Below are 24,009 nucleotides of genomic sequence, written 5' to 3'. Positions count from 1 at the left end.
TGTTTAGGGATTTGCAGAAAATATAAATAGTAATTGCTGTCAATACCAAGTAACAGCTACATGTGCAAGAAAAACAAGATGACATTTATTCCTAGGGAATATAAGGTGAAATTCAATTCAATTCAATGAATATTTATTATGTACCACCTACATGAACAGCCTTGAGTTAGGCACTCTGGATACAAAAATGAAAATGATCTCTCCTATTAAGAAGCTAACATTCTTGGGCAGGAAGGGAGAAGGTATAACAATATAAATACACATCAGGAAGTAAATGTAAACTATATTAAAACAATAAAAAATAATTAAAAGAACAAAACAAAATTAACATTGGGGGGATATAGTTAGAAACGGGAACAGTGGAACTTGGGCAATGTCTTGAAGCAAACTAAGGATTTTAAGAGACAGAAGTGATAAAAGCATACATTTCATAAATGGAGGGTAATCTGCACAAAGACAGGCTCAGGAGAGAAAATGTCACGGTCAAGGAACAGTCAGTAGTCCAGGTGACCTAAAACAGAAGTCTTATAAAGCATAATTATATGAAAAAAGATTGAAAAGGGTCCTGACAGATCATAGTAGACTTTAAAGCTAGGCTGAGGCTTTTTTACTTCATCTTAGAGGTAAAAAGGAACCACTAATAATTTTTGTGCCCTAAGCTAACCAGATTCAACTTGTATTGCAGGAAGATTATTTTGGCAGCTGTGTGGAGGCTGGACTGGAGAAGGGAAAGATTGAAAGCAGGAAGATCAATTAGAAGGCTACTGTAAGTATCTAGAGAAGAGGTGATGTGGGCTTAGATTAGAGGTTCATGTGGGAAAACAGGAATTTTTCCATAGCAAGACTTTTTGTATAGGTAAAATTAACAATATTTGGGAGCTAACCACATACTAGAAGTGAGGAAGAAGGGAGTCATGGCTGACTCTAAGGTTGCGAACCTGGGTGACTGGAAGGGTGATGTTTTCTTCAATAGAAATGGTGAAATCTGGAGAAGGGAGGGGAAAATAAGAGAAATTCTACTTTGGACATCTTGAGTTCAAGACATAGACAATCATCAGGATGTGCAGGTAAAGATGTCCAGAGGTCAGGTGATAATACAGAAGAGAAGTTCAGGAGACATACAGGATGGATATAGAGATTTGAAATTCTTTTCATTGAGATAATTACTAGACTCCTTAGCACCGATGAGAGAAGAGAGCAGAGCCAGCAGGGTTGAGGATAGTGTCTTATAATATGTCCACAATTGATGAATAGGAGGACCTCAATCTATCCAAGGAAACTAAGACAGAATGGCCAGGCAGGAAGAAGAAAAACTACGAAAGAAGAGTGTGACAGAAGACAAGGGAGGAAAAGTCTCCAGAAAGCAGAGGTATTCAACAATACTGAAAGCTGGAGGGAGAGCAATTAAAATAAGAAGTATGAAAAGGACATTGGATTGAGTGGTTGAGATGTTTTGTTAGGCTGAAGAGAGTGATTTCAGTCGACAAAGGGATAAAAAGCCAGATGGCAAAAGGTTGGAAAGTAAACAGGAGGTGAAGAGATGGAGTTTGGAAGACCTTTACTAAGAGTGTGGCTATGAAACAGAGAAGAGAAACAGATAGGATGAAAAGTTTGAGAGGAGTGGGCCAAGTAAAGGTTCTTTAAGGATGGCGACAATAAGCTCTATTTATTCATGTTATTAGAGAAAAGGAAGCTTTTCTTAAAAGAATACAAATGGGGGGGGCGGGTAGGTGGCACAGTGAGTAAAGTGCCGGCCCCTGAGTTCAGTTCTGGCCTCAGACATTTAACACCCACACAAAATAACTAGTCGTGTAACCTTGGGCAAGTTACTTAACCTCAATTGCCCTCCAAAAGGCCAAAAAAAAAAAAGAACCTAGAAAACACTATTAAGAAATTTGAATTTCAGAGCAGACCAGGTGCCATCTGGCTACTAAATTACCTATTACCTAGTTCTGGGTTATAGTTCTAGCGCAGAAAGGAGTGCTTGCAGTTGTGAGGGCGCAGTGACCCTCATGCCAGGGCACAAAAGAGTGTTTGTGATCAGTTGCAAAGGAGAAGGGGCCATACCTGGGTATGGGATGAAATATGAGAAAGGAAAGGAGTTGTGATCACCAGCAAGTAATGGCACTATTTGGGGAAGGACCAGATACAGACCAGAAGAACAGTGGCCCTACCTCTCACCCACCTTGGAAGCACTGAAAACCTACAGATTCTCTTAGATGAACTTAGATGTGAAAACAGCAGGGCAAAAAAGCCTGAATTTTAAAAAAGTGACCCCACTCACATACCCAGGTGAATGCAGAGCCCAAGTTTAACATAAATTTCAAAATGAAGAAATAGGCTGTAAAGCAAAAACAAATAAAGAATCTGACTATAAAAAGCTACTGTGGTGCCAGGGAAGCTTAAGACACAAATTCAGAAAAAGGTAATATGAAAACATATACAAGCAAAGCTTAAAATCAAAATGCAGATTGGACACAAGCCCAAAGAAGGACTTCTAGAAGAGGTAAATAATAGATAAAAAAGGGCAAAAATATTATCTTAAAATATAAAATAAGAACAGAGAAAAAATTGGGGGACAAAATGAGAGCAATGCAAAAAATCATGAAAAGAAAATTAAGAGCAGCACAAAAAAGCTAAATAAAATAACACAGAATTGGCCAAATGGAAAAAGAGGTATAAAATATCACTGATATAAATAGTTTCTTAAAAATCAGAATTGGTCAAGTGGAAGCTAATGAGTCCATGACACAACAAGACATAATAAAGCCAAAAGAATGAAAAAAAATCAGAAAAAGTATGAAATATCACACTGGAAAAACAAGTGACCTGGAAAACAGATGATAATTTAAGGGTTACTGGACTATACTGAAAGTCACGATTTTTAAAAAGAGCCATCATACTTCAAGAAACTATCAAAGAAAACTGCCTTGCCATCTTAGAACCAAAGGGCAAAATAGAAACCGAAAGAATCCACCAATGATCTCCTAAAACACCAAAATGAAAACTTCCAGATTATATCCTAATTCCAGAGTTTCCTACTCAAGTAAAAAATATTGCAAGTAGAAAAAAAAATTTTAAGCCAAATCAAATGCCACAGAAGCCACAGTCAGGATCACAAAAGATTTAGCAGCTACCATGATATAGGAACAGAAGGTTTAGTATATGATGTTTGAGAAGGCAAAGAACCTAGAATTACAACCAGGAGTTGTGAAATGATCCAACCATTTTGGAGAATAATTTGGAACTATGCTTAAAAGGCTATGAAATTTGCGCATACCCTTTGACCTAGCAATCCCACTACTAGATCTGTATCACAAAGAGATCATAAAAAAGGGGAAAGGATCAACATGTAAAAAAATATTTATAGCAACTCCTTTTGTGGTGGCAAAGAATTGGAAATTGAAGGGATGCTCATCAATTAGGGAATAGCTGAACAAGCTATGGTATATGAATGTAATGGAACTTTTGTGCTACAAGAAATGATGAGCAGACAGATTTCAGAAAAACCTAGAAAGACTTACATGAACTAGTGCTGAGTGAAGTGAGCAGAACAAGAACACTGACTATACACAGTTAACAGCAACACTATGCAATGATCAACTATGACAAACTTAGCTCTTCTCAGAAATACAACAATCCAAGACAATTCTATAAGACTTATGATGGAAAATGCTATGCACATTCAGAGAAAGAACTATGGAATCTGAATGCAGATCAAAGCATACTATTTTCACTTTTTAGGGTTTTTTTTCTTTCTCATGGTTTTTCATTTCTGTTCTGATTCTTCTTTCACAATAGTCTAATGTGGAAATATATTTAATATGATTGTACATGTATAACCTATATCAGATTGCTTGCTGTCCTGAAGAGAGGGGTGTGGAGGGAGGGAGGAAGAAGGGGAGTGGGAAGGGAGGGAGAAAAATTCGGAATCAAAATCTTATATGTGAATGTTGAAAATTATCTTTATATGTAACTGGAAAAAACATAAAATACAAAAAAAAAGTTAACAAAAAAAAGAACCCACCCAGCAAAACCAAGTATGTGATTACAATTTAGGAGAAAAGTAGAGGGAAAAGTAGAGTTCATAAAAACTATACACAAGAGATCTTGACTTCAATCCCTAGTAAAATTCACCAAGTTATAAAGGGACAATTAGCAAGTACCTAGAGAAGGAGACAATAATCACAAGAAGACAGCATGGTTTCATCAAGAACTAGAAAAGCTAGGCTAAACCTCCTACTTTTTTTTTTCCAGGCTACCAAAACTACTAGATTATGATATATTAAAGACATAGCTTAGTGAGATTTTAGTAATACATCAGACAAAGTATCTCACACTATTCTTGTGGAAAGGAAGGAGACATAAGAGAAACATTAGTACAAGTAGGTAAACTTGAAACTGACTAAATGGTCAGAATGAAAAAGTAGTCATGAATGATCTGATGTCAACTTGGAAAGTGGAATGGCCCAAGGATATGCGTTTGACCCTGTGTTTGTCAACATTTTGCTCAATGACTTGTAAAAAGGTATAGATGTCATGATTATCAAATTTTCAGATAACACAAAAGGCTAGGAGTAATGGCTGATTAATATCATGAATGTCAGAATCCAAAATGATAGCAAAAGGCTAAAATATTTGGTTGGATCTTTTTTTTTAAGTGGCATTTTATAAGGAAAAATGTATAGTCTTACACCATGTTTTTAAAAAATATCAACTTCACAGGTATAATATAAAGGTTCCAAGGGAAAACCTCAGCTAGATAACAATTCACCTGGAAAAGACCAGGTTTTTTAGTGGATTACAGACAAGCTGAAAACAGATCAACAGTATAAACCAACAGTCACAAAAAGCTACATTTTTAAAAGGCATAGTAATAGAGGGTTGGGAACATATATGATAGCATGTTTCAGAAGGTCCTTCTCAGACCATGTCTGGAATGTGTTTTTGGATCTGGACGCATTTTAAGATTGATATTGACAAGCATGAAATATCCAAAGGACAGATGAAATGGTGAAGAACATCTCAGTATCATGTCATATGAGAATCAGCGGAAGGAAGTGATTTTTAGAAAAGAGAAAATTTACAGAATGTATAATTACTGTCTCTAAGAATCTGAAAGGTTTTCACACAGAAGAGGGATAAATTTCATTCAACATGGGCCCAAACAAGAGATTATTGAATGGATCTTGCAAAGAGGAAGATTTATCTTGAGAGAAAGAGAAATTTCTAATTTTTAGAGCTGTACAAAAGGGGAATGTACAACTTGGAAAAGTAATGAGTTCCCCCTAACTCAATGTTTTTAACTTAAGTGATGGTCAACATAGTGGTTTCTTTTTCAGGTCAAGTTGAATTAGATAGCCTCTGAGGCCACTTCCAAATCTGGTCTTGTGAGTCTGTAGTATTGGAAACTGAAGGGATGCCTATCTATTGGGGAACAGCTGAACAAGTTGTGGTATATCAATGTAATGTAATACTATTGTGCTATAAAAAATGATGAGCAAGCAGATTTCAGAAAAACCTTGAATGAAATGATGCTGAGTGAAGTAAGCAGAACCAGGAGAACATTGTACACAGTAACAAGCACATTGTATAATAACTAACTTTCATAGACTTGGCTCTTTTCTGCGACGCAAGGATCTAAGATAACTTCAAAAGACTCATGATGGAAAACGCTATCCACATCCAGAGAAAGAATCATGGAATCTGAATGCAGATTGAAGTATACTATTTTCTCTCTCTTTTTTTGTTGCTGTTGTTTTGTTTTATTTCTTCTTTCTCATGGTTCCTCCCATTGGTTCTAATTCTTCTTTACAACATGACTAATGTGAAAATGTTTAATATGAATGTATATTTAGAGCCTATATTAATTGTGTGCCATCTTGGGGAGGGTAGAGATGAAAGAGGGAGGGCGAGAAAATTTAAAACTCAAAAGCTTATGGAACTGAATGTTGAAAACTAATAATAAATATATATATTTTAAAGACAATCCTTTGGCAGCTATGTTGAGGATGACCTGGATTGGGGAAGAGATGTAAGCCTGGGAGATCCATTAGAAAGTTACCATAATAGTCCAGGTGAGTATGTGAACTAGGGTAATGGCTATGTTATGCAATAGTTTTATAAAGAAAGTAATTACAAAGTTAGACAACTGCTTGGCTATGTGTTCTGAGCAAGAGAACTGAGGATGTCACCAAGCTTGTAAAACTGGGTGACTGGAAGGATGGTAGTGAACTCAATAATAATAGAGGAGTTGGAGGACAAAATCTTAAGTTTTAGACATTTTGAGCTTAAGATGACTCCAGGATATGCAATTTGAAATAACCAACAGGCAACCAATGATGCAAGACCAGAACTCAGAAGAGAGACTAAGTAGATTTGGGAATCATCAAAGAGATAATTGAAACAATAAAAGCCAATGAGATCACCAAGTAAGAGAGGATAAACAGAAAAGATAAATAGGTCCAAAACAGAGACCCAGAGGACACTAATAGTCAGTGGATATGACATAAAGATCCACCTAAAGAGACTGAGGAGTAGTAAGACTCATACAAGGAAACAGGAGACTAGAGTAGAGAAAGCAAAACCAAGAAAAGAGTATTCAGAAGGAGGCAGCCCACAAAGTCAAATGCTACAAAAGAAGTTAAGAAGGATAAGAACTGAGGTCATTAGATTTAGCAATTAAGAGAAAATTGGTAACTTTGGAGAATAGCTTCAGTTAAATGATGAGATGAGAAGCTAGATTGTGAAGGGTTTAGAAAAGTGTTGAGACTAGATGGGGGCACTAATTGTAGATGGCTTTTTCAAGGAATTTAGTTGAGAAGGGGATAAGATATTGGACAGGTGGTGGAAATAGTAGGATGTAGTGTAGATTTTTAAGTATGGGAGAGATATGTATGTGTTTGTAGCAACAGAGGAGAGAAAAGGATAGTTGGGGGAGGTGAGGAGAATGATGTGGGCAATTTGTAGAAGACAGGAGTGGATGGGATCAAGGGTACATGTAGAGCAGTTGTATCCAACTCAAATAGAAATAGAACCTTGCATGTTACACATAATAACCTGGAAAACCACATATTCCCCACTCCATCTTGCTGTATTGTATTTTTATTGTTTTGCTAAACATTTCCAAATTACATTTCAATCTCATTCCCTGCAATCAGAGGTGGACACTTAAGAAGGAATACCTTGTTACGGACTGAAGTAAAGGAGCTAGCAAGAGATGAATGAGGTCAGGAGTATCTGAGATGAAGAGGCAAAGAGTAAAGAAGGAGCTCTCAGAAAATTGCCTCAATTTTTTCCTTTAAGTATGGAGCAAGTTGAAGATGGCGGAGTAGAAGCAGGACTCCTGCACAGCTCCGACTTCCACCTTCCCCAATCCATGTAAAAGGGGACTCTGAACAAACTTTGGAGCTGCAGAACCCACAAAATGATGCAGAGAAACTAATCTCTCGCTGAGGACAGCCCCAGCGCTCTGGGAGCCGAGCCCAGCCCCACGTGAGCCAGAGGTTTTCGCCCCAGGGCAGGCCTGACCAGCCACTGGCCAGAAGGACAACAGATCACCAGCAGCTGTGGCCGTTTCCAGATTTATCAACACATAGATGCGAAGGACAAAGTGAGAGGTCATACAGTGTGGACTTTGGGACTAGTAGTTGGGAGAGCATCGGCTTTTGCCCCCAGGATGAGAAGCCGCTGAGGAGCCACAGCCATGCAGCCGCCCCTATGTGGCAGCTTTAGCCCCTGACCTGCAGACTGTAGGGGGACCAAGTGACCAATCTGAAGGGTTATCGCTCTTGCTTTAACCTGCTTGGATCTGGACTGCAGTCTAGAGGGGAGGTCCTGGGGTGTGTGTCCAGCTTGCCAGAGTGTGTGGAGGGCTCAGAGAGGGCACCCAACTAATACCTCTGGCAGCTGAGAAAACCCCAGCATTTGGGAGGAAAGCTCCCCTGCCTGGTGGCAGAGTCCTACTGTGGCAAAAAGCCCAGGGGTCAAGTGACTGAGGGGGGCCATGACCAGGCAAAGGAAAAGCAAAGCAAACAGAAGAATCCAGTATTAGACTCCTATTTGGGGGACAAAAAAGAGCAAAGCATGGAACAAGAGGAAGACAGTGAAGTCAGAACTCCTGCACCAAAAGCTTCAAAGGAAAATACAAGCTGGTTACAGGCCATAGAGGATCTTAAGATGCAGATAAGAGAAGTGGAGGAAAAACTGGGAAGAGAAATGAGAACAATGCAAGAAAATTATGAAATGAGAGTCAACAGCCTGACTGAAGAAAATGACACCTTAAGAAACAGACTAACTCAATTGGCAAAAGAGGCTCAAAAAGGCAATGAGGAGAGGAATGCCTTAAAAAGCCGAATTTGCCAGATGGAAAAAGAATCTCAAAAGCTCAATGAGGAGAATCATTCCCTCAGATTTAGAATGGAGCAAAGGGAAGCTAGTGACTTTATGAGAAATCAAGATGATGTTAAACAGATTCAAACAAATGAAAGAATAGTAGGCAATGTAAAATATCTCATGGGAAAAACCACTGACCTGGAAAATAGATCTGGGAGAGATAATTTAAAAATTATTGGACTATCTGAAAGCCATGATCAAAGAAAGAACCTAGAAATCATCTTCCAAGAAATTCTCAAGGAAAACTGCCCTGATGTTTTAGAACCAAAAGGCAAAATAGAGGTTGAAAGAATCCATCAATCACCTCCTGAAAAAGATCCCAAAAAGAAAACTCCTAGGAATATTACAGCCAGGTTCCAGAATTCCCAGATCAAGGAGAGAATATTACAGGCAGCCAGGAAGAAACAATTTGAATATTGTGGAAACACAATCAGGATAACTCAGGATCTGGCAGCTTCTAGACTGAGGGATCGAAGGGCCTGGAATGTGATAATCCAGAGGGCAGAGGAGCTGGGATTAAAACCAAGAATCACCTACCCAGAAAAACTGAGTATCATGTTTCAGGGGAAAATATGGCTATTCGGTGGAATAGAGGACTTTAAAGCATTCTTGATGAAAAAACCAGAGTTGAATAGAAAATATGACATTCAGATACAAGAAGCAAGAGAAGCATGAGAAGGTAAACAGGGAAAATAAATCATAAAGAACTTATCAAAGTTGAACTATTAACATTCCTACATGGAAAAATGATAATTGTAACTGATAATATAACTCAGTATGAAAATAGTTGAAGGGAATAGAAATATATATATATATATACATATATATATATGTCTTTATCAGAGGGTATATGGACGTATGAATAGATATGTGAATGTGTGTATATATGATTACAGGTATACATAGATAAAGGTCACAGGACCAATTTCCTAGGAAGGGATGATACTTAAAAGGTGAAATTAAGAGGTGAGAGAGGAATATAATGAGAGGAGATGGGGAGAGACAGAATGGGGTAAAACTATCTTATATAGAAGAGGCAGAGGAAAATGGTTACAATGGAAGGGAAGAATAGGAAGGCAAAAGGGAATGGGTCAACCTTATTCTCATTGAATTTGGCTCAGGGAGGGAATGACATAAACACTAAATAGGGTATCTCACCCTACAGGAGAGTGGGGGGAAGGAGATGAGAGGGGGGATGATGGAAGGGAGGGAAGGCTTGGGGGGAGGGAAGTTGGAAGCACTTACTTTTGAAAAGGGATGGGATGGGGCGGCCAGGTAGCACAGCGAGTAAGAGCACCGGCTCCAGTGTTGAGAAGACCTGGAGATCGAATCCCGGGCTCAGACACTTAGCACCCACCCAGAAACACCTGGCCCTGTAACCTTGAGCAAGTTACTTAACCCCAATTGCTTAGGGGTGGCCAGGTGGCTCAGCGAGTAAGAGCACCAGCTCCAGTGTCGGGATGATCTGGATCAAATCTGGGCTCAGATACTCAGCACCACACCCAGAAATGACTAGCCATGTAACCTTGAGCAAGTTACTTAACCCTGATTGCTTTAAAAAAAAAAAAGGGGGGGGGGGATGGGATCAAAGTAGAGAATAGAACAAGTGGGTGGTGGGACAGAAGGGAGGGAAACATAGTCTTTTACAACATATCTACTGTTAATGTTTTGCATTAGCTACACATGTACAACCTATACTGAACTGCTTATCTTCCCAGTAAGTGTGGGTGACAAGGGAGGAAGAGAATGAATCTAGAATTCAAAGTTTTAAAATCAAATGTTTAAAATTATACATATATATGTATATATATATATATACATATAGAGAGAGACTATTATTAATACTATTTTACATGTAATTGGCAAATAAATTATACAGGCACTGAGGCATAGAGATCTACCATGCCCTACTGGAAAAGTCAGAGGGGGTATGAGAGAAAATATGGGAGAGAGCAGATTGGAGAAAGGGATATCCTGTGGGACTGCTATTTTGGGGTGGTGGGTAGGGGAAAAACGGGGAGAAAATTTGTAACTCAAAAATCTGGCAGAAATTAATGATGCAGGGGCGGCCAGGTAGCACAGCGAATAAGAGCACTGGCTCCAGTGTTGGGATGACCTGGAGATTGAATCCCGGGCTCAGACACTTAGCACCTACCCAGAAACACCTAGCCATGTAACCTTGAGCAAGTTACTTAACCCCAATTGCTTAGGGGCAGCCAGGTGGCTCAGCGAGTAAGAGCACCGGCTCCAGTGTTGGGATGACCTGGATCAAATCTGGGCTCAGATACTCAGCACCACAACCAGAAATAACTGGCCGTGTAACCTTGAGCAAGTTACTTAACCCCGATTGCTTATAAATAAATAAATGAATGAATGAATGAATGAATAAATAAATGAAAAAAATTAATGATATAAATCATAAGTTGTAAAAGCATTTGAAAAATGAAAAAAATAAAAAAACCTATGGAGGTTACTTAGTATGAAAGGGAGTGTCACAGGAAGTTTGAGGATAGAAAGGGTTTAAATAGCTTCTATGTTGAGTGGGATATGGAATTAATTCGGGAGTAAATTTCTTTATGTGATCATAATCAGTAGCCTTGGTCCTATCCTGTGTTCTCCAACAAACTGCCCACACCACTATTTTTCTCGTCTCTCTCCCTTTTTTCACCATTTTCTTCTTGTTCTCCCCCTTCATCCCCCACTTCTTCCCCCGATTTTTTTTCTTCTCTCCTTACCTACTACCTAGTTAACTGCTGCATAAAAACATGAACAAAATTAAGGCCATTCTCCTCTCCTCATCTCACACCACTCAGATGCCATCTGCAACTCTCTCCTCTTTCACCCAACTCACAAGAAGAGGTAAGCCCTTCTTGCACAGCAGACCTGTCAGCATTCACAAGTGATCGCATTCCATCTCACCTTCTCCAGCATACTGCCTCCTCTATCATCCTGCTCTCTCACTAATCTTTGATACCTCCCTTCCCTACTGCCTATAAACATGCCCATATCTCCCCAATCTTCAAAACAAAATCCTTACTTGATCCATTGAATCCTGCTAACTATCTTGAAAATCTCTCCTCCCTTTCATGTCAAAATTCCTTGAAGATGCTAATCATAATTAGTATTTTGTTTCTAACCTTCTTAACTCTCTGCCATCTGGCTTCCTGCTCTTCCCCAAGATAACTTAATTGCCATATTTCTACAGCCTTTGATACTGTCAATCACCCCCTTCTTGATACTTTATTCTTTTAGGTTTTTGCAACATTGTTGTCTCCTGGTTTTCTCCTTACCTGTATAACTGCTTCTTCTCAGTTTCCTTATTGGATCTTTAAGTCATGCCCATCAACCATGATTGTTCCTGCCCGCTCAAGGCTCTGTCCTGGGTCCTCTTCTCTTTTTCTTCTATTCCATTTTGCTTAGTGATCACCTTAGCTCCCATGGACTCAATTTCTATACTACACTCCCATGGACTCAAATCTACTTATGCAGTCATAAGTTCCCTTGACTTCAAATCTCTCTCATCTCCAAATGCCTAAAAATGGATGTCTCGTAGACATTTCAAACGCAACATGTCCAAAACTGAACTCATTATCTTTTCCCCAAAACTGTGACCTCCTCTAAGCTTCCCAATTACTGTTCAGGGTACCACTAACCACGCAGGCTCACAATGTAAGTGTCATCTTCAACTTCTCATTCTCTTTCACCACGTACAATATCCAATCAGCTGCCAAGTCCTATTACTGTAAGATAGATATACCCCTTTTCTTCTCTAACACTGAAACCATCCTGATGCAGACCCTCATTACTTCACTCCTGAACTACTGCAATAGCCCACTGGCTGGCCTCTCTGCCTCAAGTCTTCCCTCATTCCAACCCAACCCCTACTCAGTTGCCAAAGTAATCTTCCCTAAGCACAGGTCTGGTTATGCCACCTTATATTCCAACAACTCCATGGCCTATCACCTCCAAGATCAAATATAGAAACTGTCTGACTTTTAAAGGCCTTCCCAGGTTTTGTACACCGTCCTTACCCTTTTGTACTCTACAACCCACTGACACTGGCCTCCGTGGTGTCCCTCACACATGACACATGATCTCTGAAGTCCATATGTTTTCACAAGATGGACCCTTTTAATTGGAATTCTTTCCCTCCTCTCTATCTTATGGATTCCCTGACTTTTTTCTAATCCTAGCTAAAATCAGAACTTTATACAAGAAGCATCTCCCAATCCCCTTTAATGTTAATGTTCCTTCTCAGATTATCACAAATTTATCCTATCTCAATCTTGTTTGTATGCTTGCTTTCATGTTGTCTACATTATTCGACAGTGAGTTCCTTGATAGTAGGGACTTTTGTTTGGGCTTTTCTTTGAATCCCCAGAATTTAGTGCAATGTCTGGCACATAGCAAAGTGCTTAAAAAATGCTTGTTGATTTGACTACTATGGGCAGTTGACAGTATCTGTATATTTACAGTGGACCAGTAAGCAGAGCTTTATGATTTCCTATAGTTCTTTTCAGGAGCAAATGAAAGAACAAAGAAAGGCATAGTGGGAGTAACATAGGGTTGGAATCTGGCAAGGTGTTACTGGCATTAAGGCAAAGGAATAAGGGGATTTAAGAGAAGATGAAAGAGTAGAGTTGAACTTTTTCTTTCTTTTCTTTTTTTTGGAGGGGGGAGGGCAGGGCAATGGGGTTAAGTAACTTTTTCTTTCTTTTTTTGGAGGGGGGAGGGCAGGGCAATGGGGTTAAGTGACTTGCCCAAGGTCACATGGCTAGGTTTTTGTGTTAAGTGTCTGAGGTCACATTTGAACTCAGGTCCTCCTGACTCCAGGGCCTGTTCTCTATTCACTGTGCCACCTAGCCGCGCCAAGTTGAACTTTTTCACAAAGGGTTCATGACCAGAAAGGGAGAAGAGTATAACCTGAGAAGAGATAACGGCCTCGGAAAGTACTAAGGGATGGAGGGGCTACAGATCACAAAAAGCATAAAGAATAGGTTTAGGAGGCAGTGGGAGAAACGGAAGGATAAAAGATTATGATCCGATGACAGAAATTTAGAATTTTGGAAACTGGAAATAGAACACTTGTGGGTGATAGCAAGTTTAAGAGAATGACCATCCCTATGTGTGGCTGAGATAAAATGGAGGAGAAGATAAGAGGAATTGAGTAGAATGAGGAACTGGGAGGCTAGGATATTACATAAAGAATAAGCCACACTTCCTTATATCTAAACTTTCTTGTCTATAATAACACACTCTTTTTTTTCCCCAAGAAGCAATGGATACACATCTGACAACACATGCAACATCTTTTCCTCATAATCTCTACAAAGGGAAGAACTTCATTATTTGTTCATTCATAGAACAATTATTGTTATTTCACTGCTATTTTTCAAAGTACTTCTCATCTATTTAATTAGGTTATTTATACAACCTCTCATTTAGATGTAGAAGCTGAGGCAGCCAGGAGATTAAGTGACCTAAGAAAGTTAGTGATGAAGCTGAAAACAGAAAATCCAGATCTCCAAATTAACATCTCCAGTTTTTTCCCATTAGAATCAAGTATGGTATAGGGGTCTTCTAATTCAGACCATTAGAAAAGACGAAAATTGGAATAGTCTGGCATTATGGACAATAAAGTTTAGAGTTAAGGGGTAATTCTGTGTGTGCCTTTATGTTACAACACTCTAATAAATGGATCTTCAAAATGGATGCTATTCAACACAAAATAAGATTACTTTCTTATCTATTGTCTGGACTTTAATTGTTTTCTGTATAAACACATAAAGTTCCTCAGTTCTAAGAACAGAACATTAAAAAAACTTTTGCTATGCGCTAAAAGAGGGTGAGGGTGAATTTTTCAGGTTTTCAAAAAATTAATGCCATGATTTCTTATGTGGGGCCTTAACATCTGAAAAGGTTTAATTTTTTTTTGGGGGGGGTACTTTTTGGAAGGGAGAAGGCAGGGCAACCAGGGTTAAGTGACTTGCCCCCAAGGTCACACAGCTAATAAGCATTGAGTGTCTGAAGCTGGATTTGAAAGGTTTAATTTTTTTTTGACAGGTTTAATTTAAAAAAAAATAAAATTGTATTACTTTTTAAGAGCAATTTAAGAAATTATGGTGGTCTAACCATTCAAAAGTAAGTTGCTATTAACTTTAAAATGAATTTCACTCACACAATATCCAAACTAAATAAAGAAATACAAAATGGTAGCACACTATACTAAGAGGCTGTCTCAGAGTCAGGAAGACTTGGGATCAAGTTCCGCTTAGCCACGTACTGGCTATGTGACTTTGGGCTAGTCACATAAAATCTCAATGCTCCATGCAATTCCCTTACACTATAAATTACAAAGCAGATGCTGATCTGCATGGATGAGTTTCTTCTTTGGGAGTTTGCTATACCAATGAAATTATGAATCTATTGACTAGGCCAAAAGAATAACAAAATTAAAAAAAAAAACTCAATGTTTATCAAGTACTTGTAAAATTGTATTAATAGGTCACTGCTGCAATGAGAACCCAAATTAATCTCAGATCACTTATCAAATAACAAATATTTATTGGCTGCAATAAGAACCTAAATAAATCTCAAATGACTTATCAAATAATAAATATTTACTGAAATGACCAGAGTAGTTCTAAATGCCTTAGGAAATACTAGAGAACTAATGCCAAAGTAACTTCTATAAAAAAAAGACTAAAACCTTACCTAGTTGATAAAGAATATGCATCAATTAAACTGGAAATTCTGATCACTAAAATTGACAAAGATAAGAGCTAAACATTTGGCTAATTGTTTACTTCTCTTGGCATTTGCTTCTTTCTAGCCACAGAGGGTACAAAGAAACAACTGGTAAGATTGAAGCACAGTTACAGGATTCAAACATAAGCAAACAATTAAAAAACAGCACTCAGTATTTATTTACTTTTGCCTTATCTTAAAAGTTGAAGACTAAAAAATGCAAAGTGTTCCAACTTTTTCTCCTTGTTCCAAATCTAATACATATGTGTTACACAAACTTGTAACAAACTGAAGTGAACTATGGACCTAAAAAAAGTTTTGGCCTACTGTAAGAGAATATAGATGCTAAAATAGTTCTCAGGGGTGGCAAGGTGGCGCATTAAAAAGAGCACTGGCCCTGGAGTCTGGAGGACCTGAGTTCAAATCTGGGCTTAGACACTTAACACTTACTAGCCACGTGACCTTGAGCAAGTCACTTAACCCTAATTTCCCTGCCCTCCTTCCTCCAAAAAGCAAAAAAAAATTTTAAAAATAAAATAAAATAGAAGTTCTCTCCAAGATTATATTATATTGAAAATAAACCAGGTTCAGGATTCTCTTTAAGGTAAAATACTTTTAAAAATCAGTTTTATTTTGAGGGAAAATGCATGATTTAAATATTTCTTTGTAACACTGTGGGACTGATTTTGGTTCTAAGTACACAAAAAGCTGGTATCTGTCAGAGATCTTAGAGTTACCAAGTGGCTATTATTTCCCTTCACATCTTACCTCCTCATCATCAGCCCTCAAAAATCAAACCTCAAAAAGTTATATTTGTGATAATTAAGATATCTGAAATTGACTTGAGGAAGGAGTATATTAATAAGCAATTATATGGCATTATTTAAAAAATTGTCTTTCCAAATAATACCTTCCACATTTCTTTTTCTTTATAATGCAGTAATATATCCCTATAATTCCAATGATTATATAAACCCTCTCAAAAATATATATCTAAATAAAGGTTATATGAAGACTTCATTTTAAGCTATCCTTCCCTGAACTACTCTGTAGCAATCTTATATTACTACATGAACCCTATGTAATGGAAATGCAGATTTAAAGATCTTCCCTGCCCCTAGGCTAAAGTGCACCTGGAGCCTGGGGTGGGAGGCTTGTTTTTCAGTAGATACTTTTTGATTGGCCAGTGGGTCAATAAGGATGTTACATTCTCTGAGCCAGGAGAAGGCTATATAAGCCCTGATGTGTAGCTTTGTTTTTGGGACTCACTTTGAGAAGTGTTCTGTGATTTGATCTGAATTCTGGGAAGCCGTTCTTGAGAGTCCCCCGGCTTTGAAAAACCCAGAATGTGGAAACCCAGATGTTGACTGGGTATGGATGTAATGGTTGGACAGTTTGGAAATCTGTCTACTTGATGTTTCTGTCTTGATAATTATGCCTGTATACTTTGAGATTCAGGGTGCTGACCTTTTCTCCTGAATAAGGTAAATAATATATGTCTGACTGATTAAAGTAAGCTTGTTAACCCATTTTGAGTTGCTTTCCTTTAGCAAAGCAGATCCAAGAACCTGTGGTAGCTGCAAACCCTGAGGACGCTTGGGGTGCTTGCTGCTACACCCTACTATTTGCTTACTGAATTAAACAATAATTTAGTAAACTTTTTTTGTTGTTGTTGCTATTTTTGCAGCATAAAATCTCTATAACAAAGGCAGGCAGGGAAGGTGCCTATCTCCTCATTTAATTTTATCTGGTCTTCAACGAAGGTGTCAAGTAACTAAGATTACAAGCAAAGCATAGCTCAAATAATCAGCTATCTAAATGGCCAAATAATAGTTATCCCAAATCTATCTTTCCTAATAGTTGCCTCTGTCTGTCTGTCTCCTCTCTTATTTCACTAATTCTCACCCCCTCCTCTAATCTTGTTTCTCTCTTATTTGGTGAAAATAGAGAATTGTACTTTCATTTGTATTTATTTACTGAACTGTTTTATTTCATGTTCTTCATTTTAATGGATAAGTACAATGTTTTATATATTTCTTTAAATTAATTTTTTTTATTTGTATAACTTTTGATAATTATAATTACTGATTTCTTTTGGGTATTTCAGTGACCCTAAGCTACTTTTAATAGGGCTATTCAATAAAAAAGCAGAAGAGGGGGAAATGAGCATCATAAAAAAGCTACAAAAAGATAAAGAGAAATACAAAATATGTCCTTCTACCTTTTATTTTTCAACCTTTAAAAAAACAGAAAACATCAATTTTTATCTCTGATTGTTCCCTAAATAATCAGACTAAGTTTATGCTAAAAAAAAAGTTTTAAAATAAAAGATTTTCAAGGTGATTTCTTACTTGTCTCTTGAGGCTCCCAGCGCCAAAACAATGGGATCTGCAATTTCCAACATAGACTGAAGGATAGAAGCTACCACAATGAAAAGTATAATACTAAGCAGGAATGCCCGATGAACAACTTGCAGTTCTATCAGACCGGTTTGCACTGCCAGAATTAGGAGTGTAACTCCCTCTGTCATCCCCCTATATTGTTTATGTGGGAGAGAATAGAAATAAACAGAATTTTAGTTTATTTCCATTAAGTGAAGAAATACTAAAACAGATATTTAGATAATAGATGCTAATGAATACAGATATGTCAATAAATTTCAATTTGCCAGAGTTAAAATAAACTACAAATAGTATATTCAGTTACCACTTCTTTTTGCAGAGGAAAGAAATACTATGCTGGTTAGTGCTCCAGTTTTACTTTGTGTATAAAATAAAACTTATTAGTTTAAAAATCAGTTCAATATTCTGTCTGATCTTTGTGTTACATTACTTACATATGCCTGTATTTTGTACATTTAAAAACAACTCTATCTGAATATACACACACTCTATGTGAAAATACACACACACACACACACACACACACACAAAGTTAGGTAAGAATACCTGCTATATCGCTTGTGCAGATGAAGAGAATTAAGATACCTATATCTCCTCGATATAGATATAGGTACAGATATATCCATCCTCCCAAGTGATACAGCAGGTTTTCTCACCTAGCACTGTCAATGTAAAAGCCCCAACTCGCATAGTATCTAAGGATATCAAAGCAATTTAAGATTTAAGGCACTGAAGTTCTTCTGATCTCGTGGTAATAAAATCTTATTTCAGGAAAATTGTGATTTCTTACTACTTTTCACTAAACATAAAAACACTTTTAAAAGCAAAGCTTTTTTCCTTCTAAATTCCATTAAAAGTTTCTAATTAAATAAAATAGTAATTTTTAAATTTAATAATCATTTTTAGGAGCTTAAATGTCTAAGCTATAAGATATTTATTTCTAAATACATGCTTTGATTTTCTCTAAGAGTACTAAACTCACCGATTCATAGCAGGATCATTCATGAAGGCCCGATAACCCTGCAAGTAAAACTTGCAGAGTGTCAAAACACCCAAGGCAACAAAGGAGACTGTGAATACCAAACCCAAAAGTGAGTATGGAGTGCTACAGCATTCAGCAATACTGGAAGGAAGAAGAAAATAAAAAAGGTCATAATGAAAGTACTAGATCTGAAATGACCCCTTAAACACTTACTCAATTTCCTTTGTGTTAAAACATTACAAACCAAAACATTGGGTAAGATTAACTTGTCACTTTGAGAAAAAAAACTAGTCCATTTTTTTATAAAATTTCTCATAGGAAAAAAGAATTGAGATGAAGTGTATAGAAAGTCTTCCTGAATACAAACAATAAAACATCCATTGTAGCTTTAAGGAAGCAAAAAAGGAACTGGAGGAATTAATAGTTGTCTCCCTATTGCCTACAGGATCAAATATAAAACTTTCTGTTTGGCATTCAAAGCCCTTGATAACCATTTAGCCCCCTGCTACCTTTCTAGTCTTTTTATACTTTATCCCTTGATGTGAAGAAATCTCCTGGCTGTTCCACAAATAAGATAACACATTTCTCAGCTCTGAGCATTTTCTCTGGTTGCCCCCATGCCTGGAACACACTCTCTCTTCTGCTCCAAATACTGACTTTCCTGGTTTCCTTTAAGTCCCAACTAAAATCCCAGCTTTTACAGGATGCCTTACCTACTCTTTTTTTCTGTTCAACTTTTTTTCTCTTTATGTTTTTGGTTAGATTTAAAGTTTTGAACCATCTTCCTCCTCACCTCCCCAAACCACACTAAAGAAGGCCACCATTTGACATAGATTTATAAATATATGCAAAACCATACCATGTGTACTTCTGTTTATCAGTTCTTTCTCTGGAGGTATATAGCCTTTATTTTCCTTCATAGGTCTTTTATAGTTGATTTGAGTATTTACAGCACTCAGAATAACTTATTTGTTCACAATTACTCTTTTAATAATATAGCTATTACTGTATACAATGTTCTCTTGGTTCTACTCACTTCACTTATTTCATTATTTATTATTATATCATTATTTCATGCAAGTTTTCCCATGTTTTTCTAAAATCAATCAGCTCATCATTTCTTACCATACAGTAGTATCCCACCTAACAACTCTTAATTCCAGAACTTACCCTGTTTTAATTATTTCCTATTTGTCCTGAATATAGTTAATTTTGTATATATTTATTTGCATGTTGTCTCTCCCCGACTAGGTTGTAAGCACTTTGATGGCAGACACTATTTTTGCCTCTTTTTGAATCCCTAGTACTTAACACAGTGTCTGGCACATAGTAGCATGTAATGTTTATTGAATTAAATATGCAATCTAGAGTAGTCTTTTTTACTAAATGATTTTTGGTGGGAGATAGTGGATATACCAAACACCAAATTATATAAGGAAAAAAATGAAATTGACTGTCCTGGGAGATAGGAAATGACTCATTACCAAATCAGCTACGAATTATCAGACCTCAGACTTGTTAGACCAATGATCAAAACAGGAAATTAGAAGAAAAATGAGAAAACATAATATGCAGTTAAAAAACTCCATCCTAACCTATTTATACAAACCTATTGACAAGAAAAATGTGAAAAGAAGATGAAGTAACAAATAATGACATGGACTGTTCTATTTCTTACAGAAATTGATCTCAAATAAGTCAACTACCCTAATGAATTGTCCAAGTGAGACTAGAAATAGCCTCAAGTAGAAAACACTTGATATCCTTGCCAAGTAGAGACATATTAATAATGGCCAAATGCAATGGTTGAGAATATAAGCTCATTTGCAAAAGCATCATAGAAGGGTAGTGGCAAAAATAATGATAAAAAAGTCTACATGTACACCAAAATATTTATAGCAGCAGTTTTTAGTAGTAAAGAGCAAAAAACAAATATCCATGGATTACAGAATGGCTAAATAAATTTTGGTAAATTAATGTAATGGTATGTTACTACTGCCACCTCCACAAAACCTTTATGAGATCAATCTAAACACATTTTGGAGGCATTCTTGATAGAAACATGAGAAGGAAACTGACACGTCCTCACAAACAACATTCTGTTGCAAACTACAACTTGAGATGATAAAAATTACTGAAAGGTAAAGAGAATAAAAGTATCATTATTTTGTTTATGCTTCTTAATACTCTATATTATGTTATTTGTTGACAAAAAAGTATTTGATTAAGAACAAAATGCAAACTTAAAGGCATTATTCCAATAGGATGTTTCCTGTTCAAATATTAACATAAAGAACTGCTTGAATTTTGATCAACATGCTCTGAGTGTTAACATACCAAGTAAAGCATGAAAAGGGAGATGTATACTTGCCAAAAGTGTTTGAACTTGAAAGGAAAAATGTCAAGTACAGAGTTCAAATTGCAGGGGGATTACCTATAAACAGTAATTTTACACACATTCCTGTTTATGTATAACACTGCAATTTCAAGTATGAAAATAATAGTTTCCTAAATTAGATTCACAACGACTCAAAAAATTACACAATTAACTTAGGGAAAAAAAAGTAGATCACAGATTTAAAGCTGGAAGAAATCTTAGAGGTCAAATATCCTTTTGCTTTACAAATAAAGAAGCTGAGACCCAAAGAGGTTAAGCACATTGCTAAAGGTCATACATGATAAACAGGAGAGTGAGTACTCAAATCCAGTTCCTTTGACTCTGAATTCAAGAATCCTCCCACTATAATAAAAAGTCATATATGCTTTATTATCCATATCATGACAATTGAACTGGTCCATTATAATCTGTATCTACAGAAGATATACTACAGAATAAGCATAGCTCCAAAATGAATAATGAGAAGGGTGAGATGGAATGAATCTGAGAAATTATGCCATATTTTCAACTTGAGGCTTCTCCCTGAAATAAAGCTCCATCTTTTTAACTGTAATATTCTTCTAACAGCAGAGTGGGGTTAGTAGATAGTGCTAGACTCTGAGTCAGGAAGGTGTGGGTTCAACCAGGAGAATAATTTATAAAGTGACAATAACTTTAAAAAGAAAAACAACTCTGAAACAATGTCTCCAGGCAATTCTCTAAAACTACAAGTTGCAAAGCAGATGCAGATTTGCAGTGGTAGAATAAACTTTCCCATCAGGTGTTGCATACCCCAATGATAACCAGTCCAAAATCCAAAATTTCTTCCAGTAAATGTATGATTAGAGTCATGAACACTACTACAACCTCCAAATAATCAAAACTGCAGGAGATGCACGTTGTGTATAAAAAAGCATCAACATATAACCAATGACACACACAAAAATTGGTGTAAAAAATACAACTAAATATATAACTAGAAAAGCTACTGGGCTAATCATGAAATGAGACTGAGGTATTTGGTAATTTTCAGAGGTTTTGTTGGATGATCCAAGACCCGTTAGGTAGATCTTCTATAGAAGAGGTTTATAGAAGTACATGGACAAGGGTCATACAGGATGAGAAGATATGGATGGGTTGCAATCTGCACCATTAGAAACAGTACCCACATCATTAAGATGATGGATCCATTGAATACAAAGTCTTAATTTAAAAAAAAAACTATAAATATAGAATGAGGGATGGTAGATAAAGCAACAGTTGCTGTTTTAAAAAAGGAAAATAGGAAAGAAAAAAGTTCTATAGGTCTAAGTAGTTGGAATCCTTAATTCTAGTCAGTAATTCAAGGGTGATATATAGTACCAAAGTAGCTATTCTGATCTTAGGTTGCATAAAAAAGGCAATGAAAAAGTGTTTAGAATGATGGAGTTTCCTCTGTATTATTGCCCTGGTCAGGCCATATTCAAAGTGCTATATTCAATCTGAATAACATCTTAAGTGTTCATGAACACTGACAAACCAGAATTTTTTGTGGCCAGAGAAATCAAGTATCAAGGGGACTGATGATCACACTAAATATAATCCATGAAGGAATTGTTTATGTTAAATCTGGAGAAGAGAATACTAAAAGGGGAAGTATGATAGTTGTCTTCAATTATTTAAAGAACTTCCATGTAAAAGAAGAATTAGCCCTGTTCTACTTAGTCACAAAACCATGAATGATGGACCACAGTTGGAAATCACAAAGATAGCCTAATAGAGTCAGAAGAAAGTTGGCTTCAAAGTCATAAGATCCTATGCCAAAGTTCCAGTTCTGATATATATTAGCTGTGTGAACCTGAGCAAGTCACTTAACCTCTCAATGCTCAAGAAAAAACTCTCTAAATCTATAAAAGCTGTAAAGAAGATATTGATCTATGCTAGTACATGGAGCTTCCTTATCTGGGAATTCTCTGTGCCAGTGAAATTACAGGTCCAACCCCTATCATTATCATGTAGAAGAGGGATCAGACTTGCTCTGCTTGGTCCCAGAGTCCTGAATTTGGAACAATGGGTGAGTTACAGAGGTTACATATTTTAGCTTAATGCAAAGAAAAATTTCCTAGTAATTAGGGCTAACCAAAAGTGGGAAGGCCATTTTCAGACAGGGAGTTGCTTATTGGTCTTGAATGATACATCCTCATACAAAGGTTAGATGAGCACCTGTAAAGATGCTATAAAGTGCTCAGGTATAGGTTAATCTACATGCCTCTATGGCTCTGTTCATCTCAGAGATTCTGTGATTTAAGCCACTAAAGATTCTCATTTCCTTCTTAGATAATTAGCCTAACAATCACATCACACAATAAAGTTTTACTGATGAAGTAAAAAATAGAAATTGCCAAAGATAAACATTTTTTCAAAAGCAACATGGTACTATTACTAAAGCTTAAGGGGCATTGCTTTTTTTTCAATACTTCCAAAGATTTGTGATTTTATCCACTGCTGCAAAATGTAATAACTCTTTACCTTGAGATTCTGTGATTAAAACTTTTCATCACCTGAAAAAGGTTTCACATAATTAGACTAGTCTTTAAATGTCAGGGGAATATTCCATCATTCTCTTTATACAAAGCCTTTTTAGGGAAGAATTCCCAGAATTTGTATATTCTCTTATCACTTTAGAGGACCCAGGGTTTCCTCAATTCAAAGAAGAGGAATCAACATAGCACTTTAAGAGGAGAGATATTAAATTAGTTATTAAAATTTGTTTTATCTTGATAGTCTATTCACTGCATGTATATGAAATTTAGTTATCAAAAAAGTCAAAACTTATTTCTTTTCAGAAAACAAAACTTAACAGGATCATTGAAATGTTATTCAATGAAAATTACTTTATTATGTCATGGTACCATAAGCATTTCAACTTTTCCCATAATTCTAGCACTGGTAGACTTCTTCAAACATACATACTACAGTTTTGTTTCGTTTTTTTTTAAATAAATTTTTATTTATTTATTTTGTATTTATACCTATCCCACTGTATTACTCTTCCACCCCTCCCAAAATGCCATCTCTTAAAAGAAAGAAGGAAAAAAGTTCAAATTGAAAAAATGTGACATTATATG

General features: G+C 36.6%; 1 protein-coding gene across 2 annotated transcripts in view; it reads right to left on the bottom strand.

Annotated features, from left to right (window-relative positions):
- RNF145 (ring finger protein 145) overlaps positions 1-24,009 on the bottom strand; it is a 98,731-nt gene that overhangs the window by 10,032 nt on the left and 64,690 nt on the right. For both annotated transcript variants that reach the window (XM_069102474.1, XM_069102476.1), the window contains exons 7-8: positions 18,526-18,666; positions 17,493-17,675 (exon numbers count right to left, since the gene is read on the bottom strand). In XM_069102474.1, coding sequence (XP_068958575.1) covers positions 17,493-17,675; positions 18,526-18,666 — 324 coding nt within the window. The remainder of the gene's footprint in view (positions 1-17,492; positions 17,676-18,525; positions 18,667-24,009) is intronic.

This window comes from Petaurus breviceps, unplaced genomic scaffold (assembly GCF_028583685.1).
Source record: "Petaurus breviceps papuanus isolate PSGF00001 unplaced genomic scaffold, PetGlider_PUasm1.0 551, whole genome shotgun sequence".
Lineage (NCBI taxonomy): Eukaryota > Metazoa > Chordata > Mammalia > Diprotodontia > Petauridae > Petaurus > Petaurus breviceps.
Note: the sequence above shows the minus strand (reverse complement) of the source record. Positions and strands in the feature narration are given on the sequence as shown.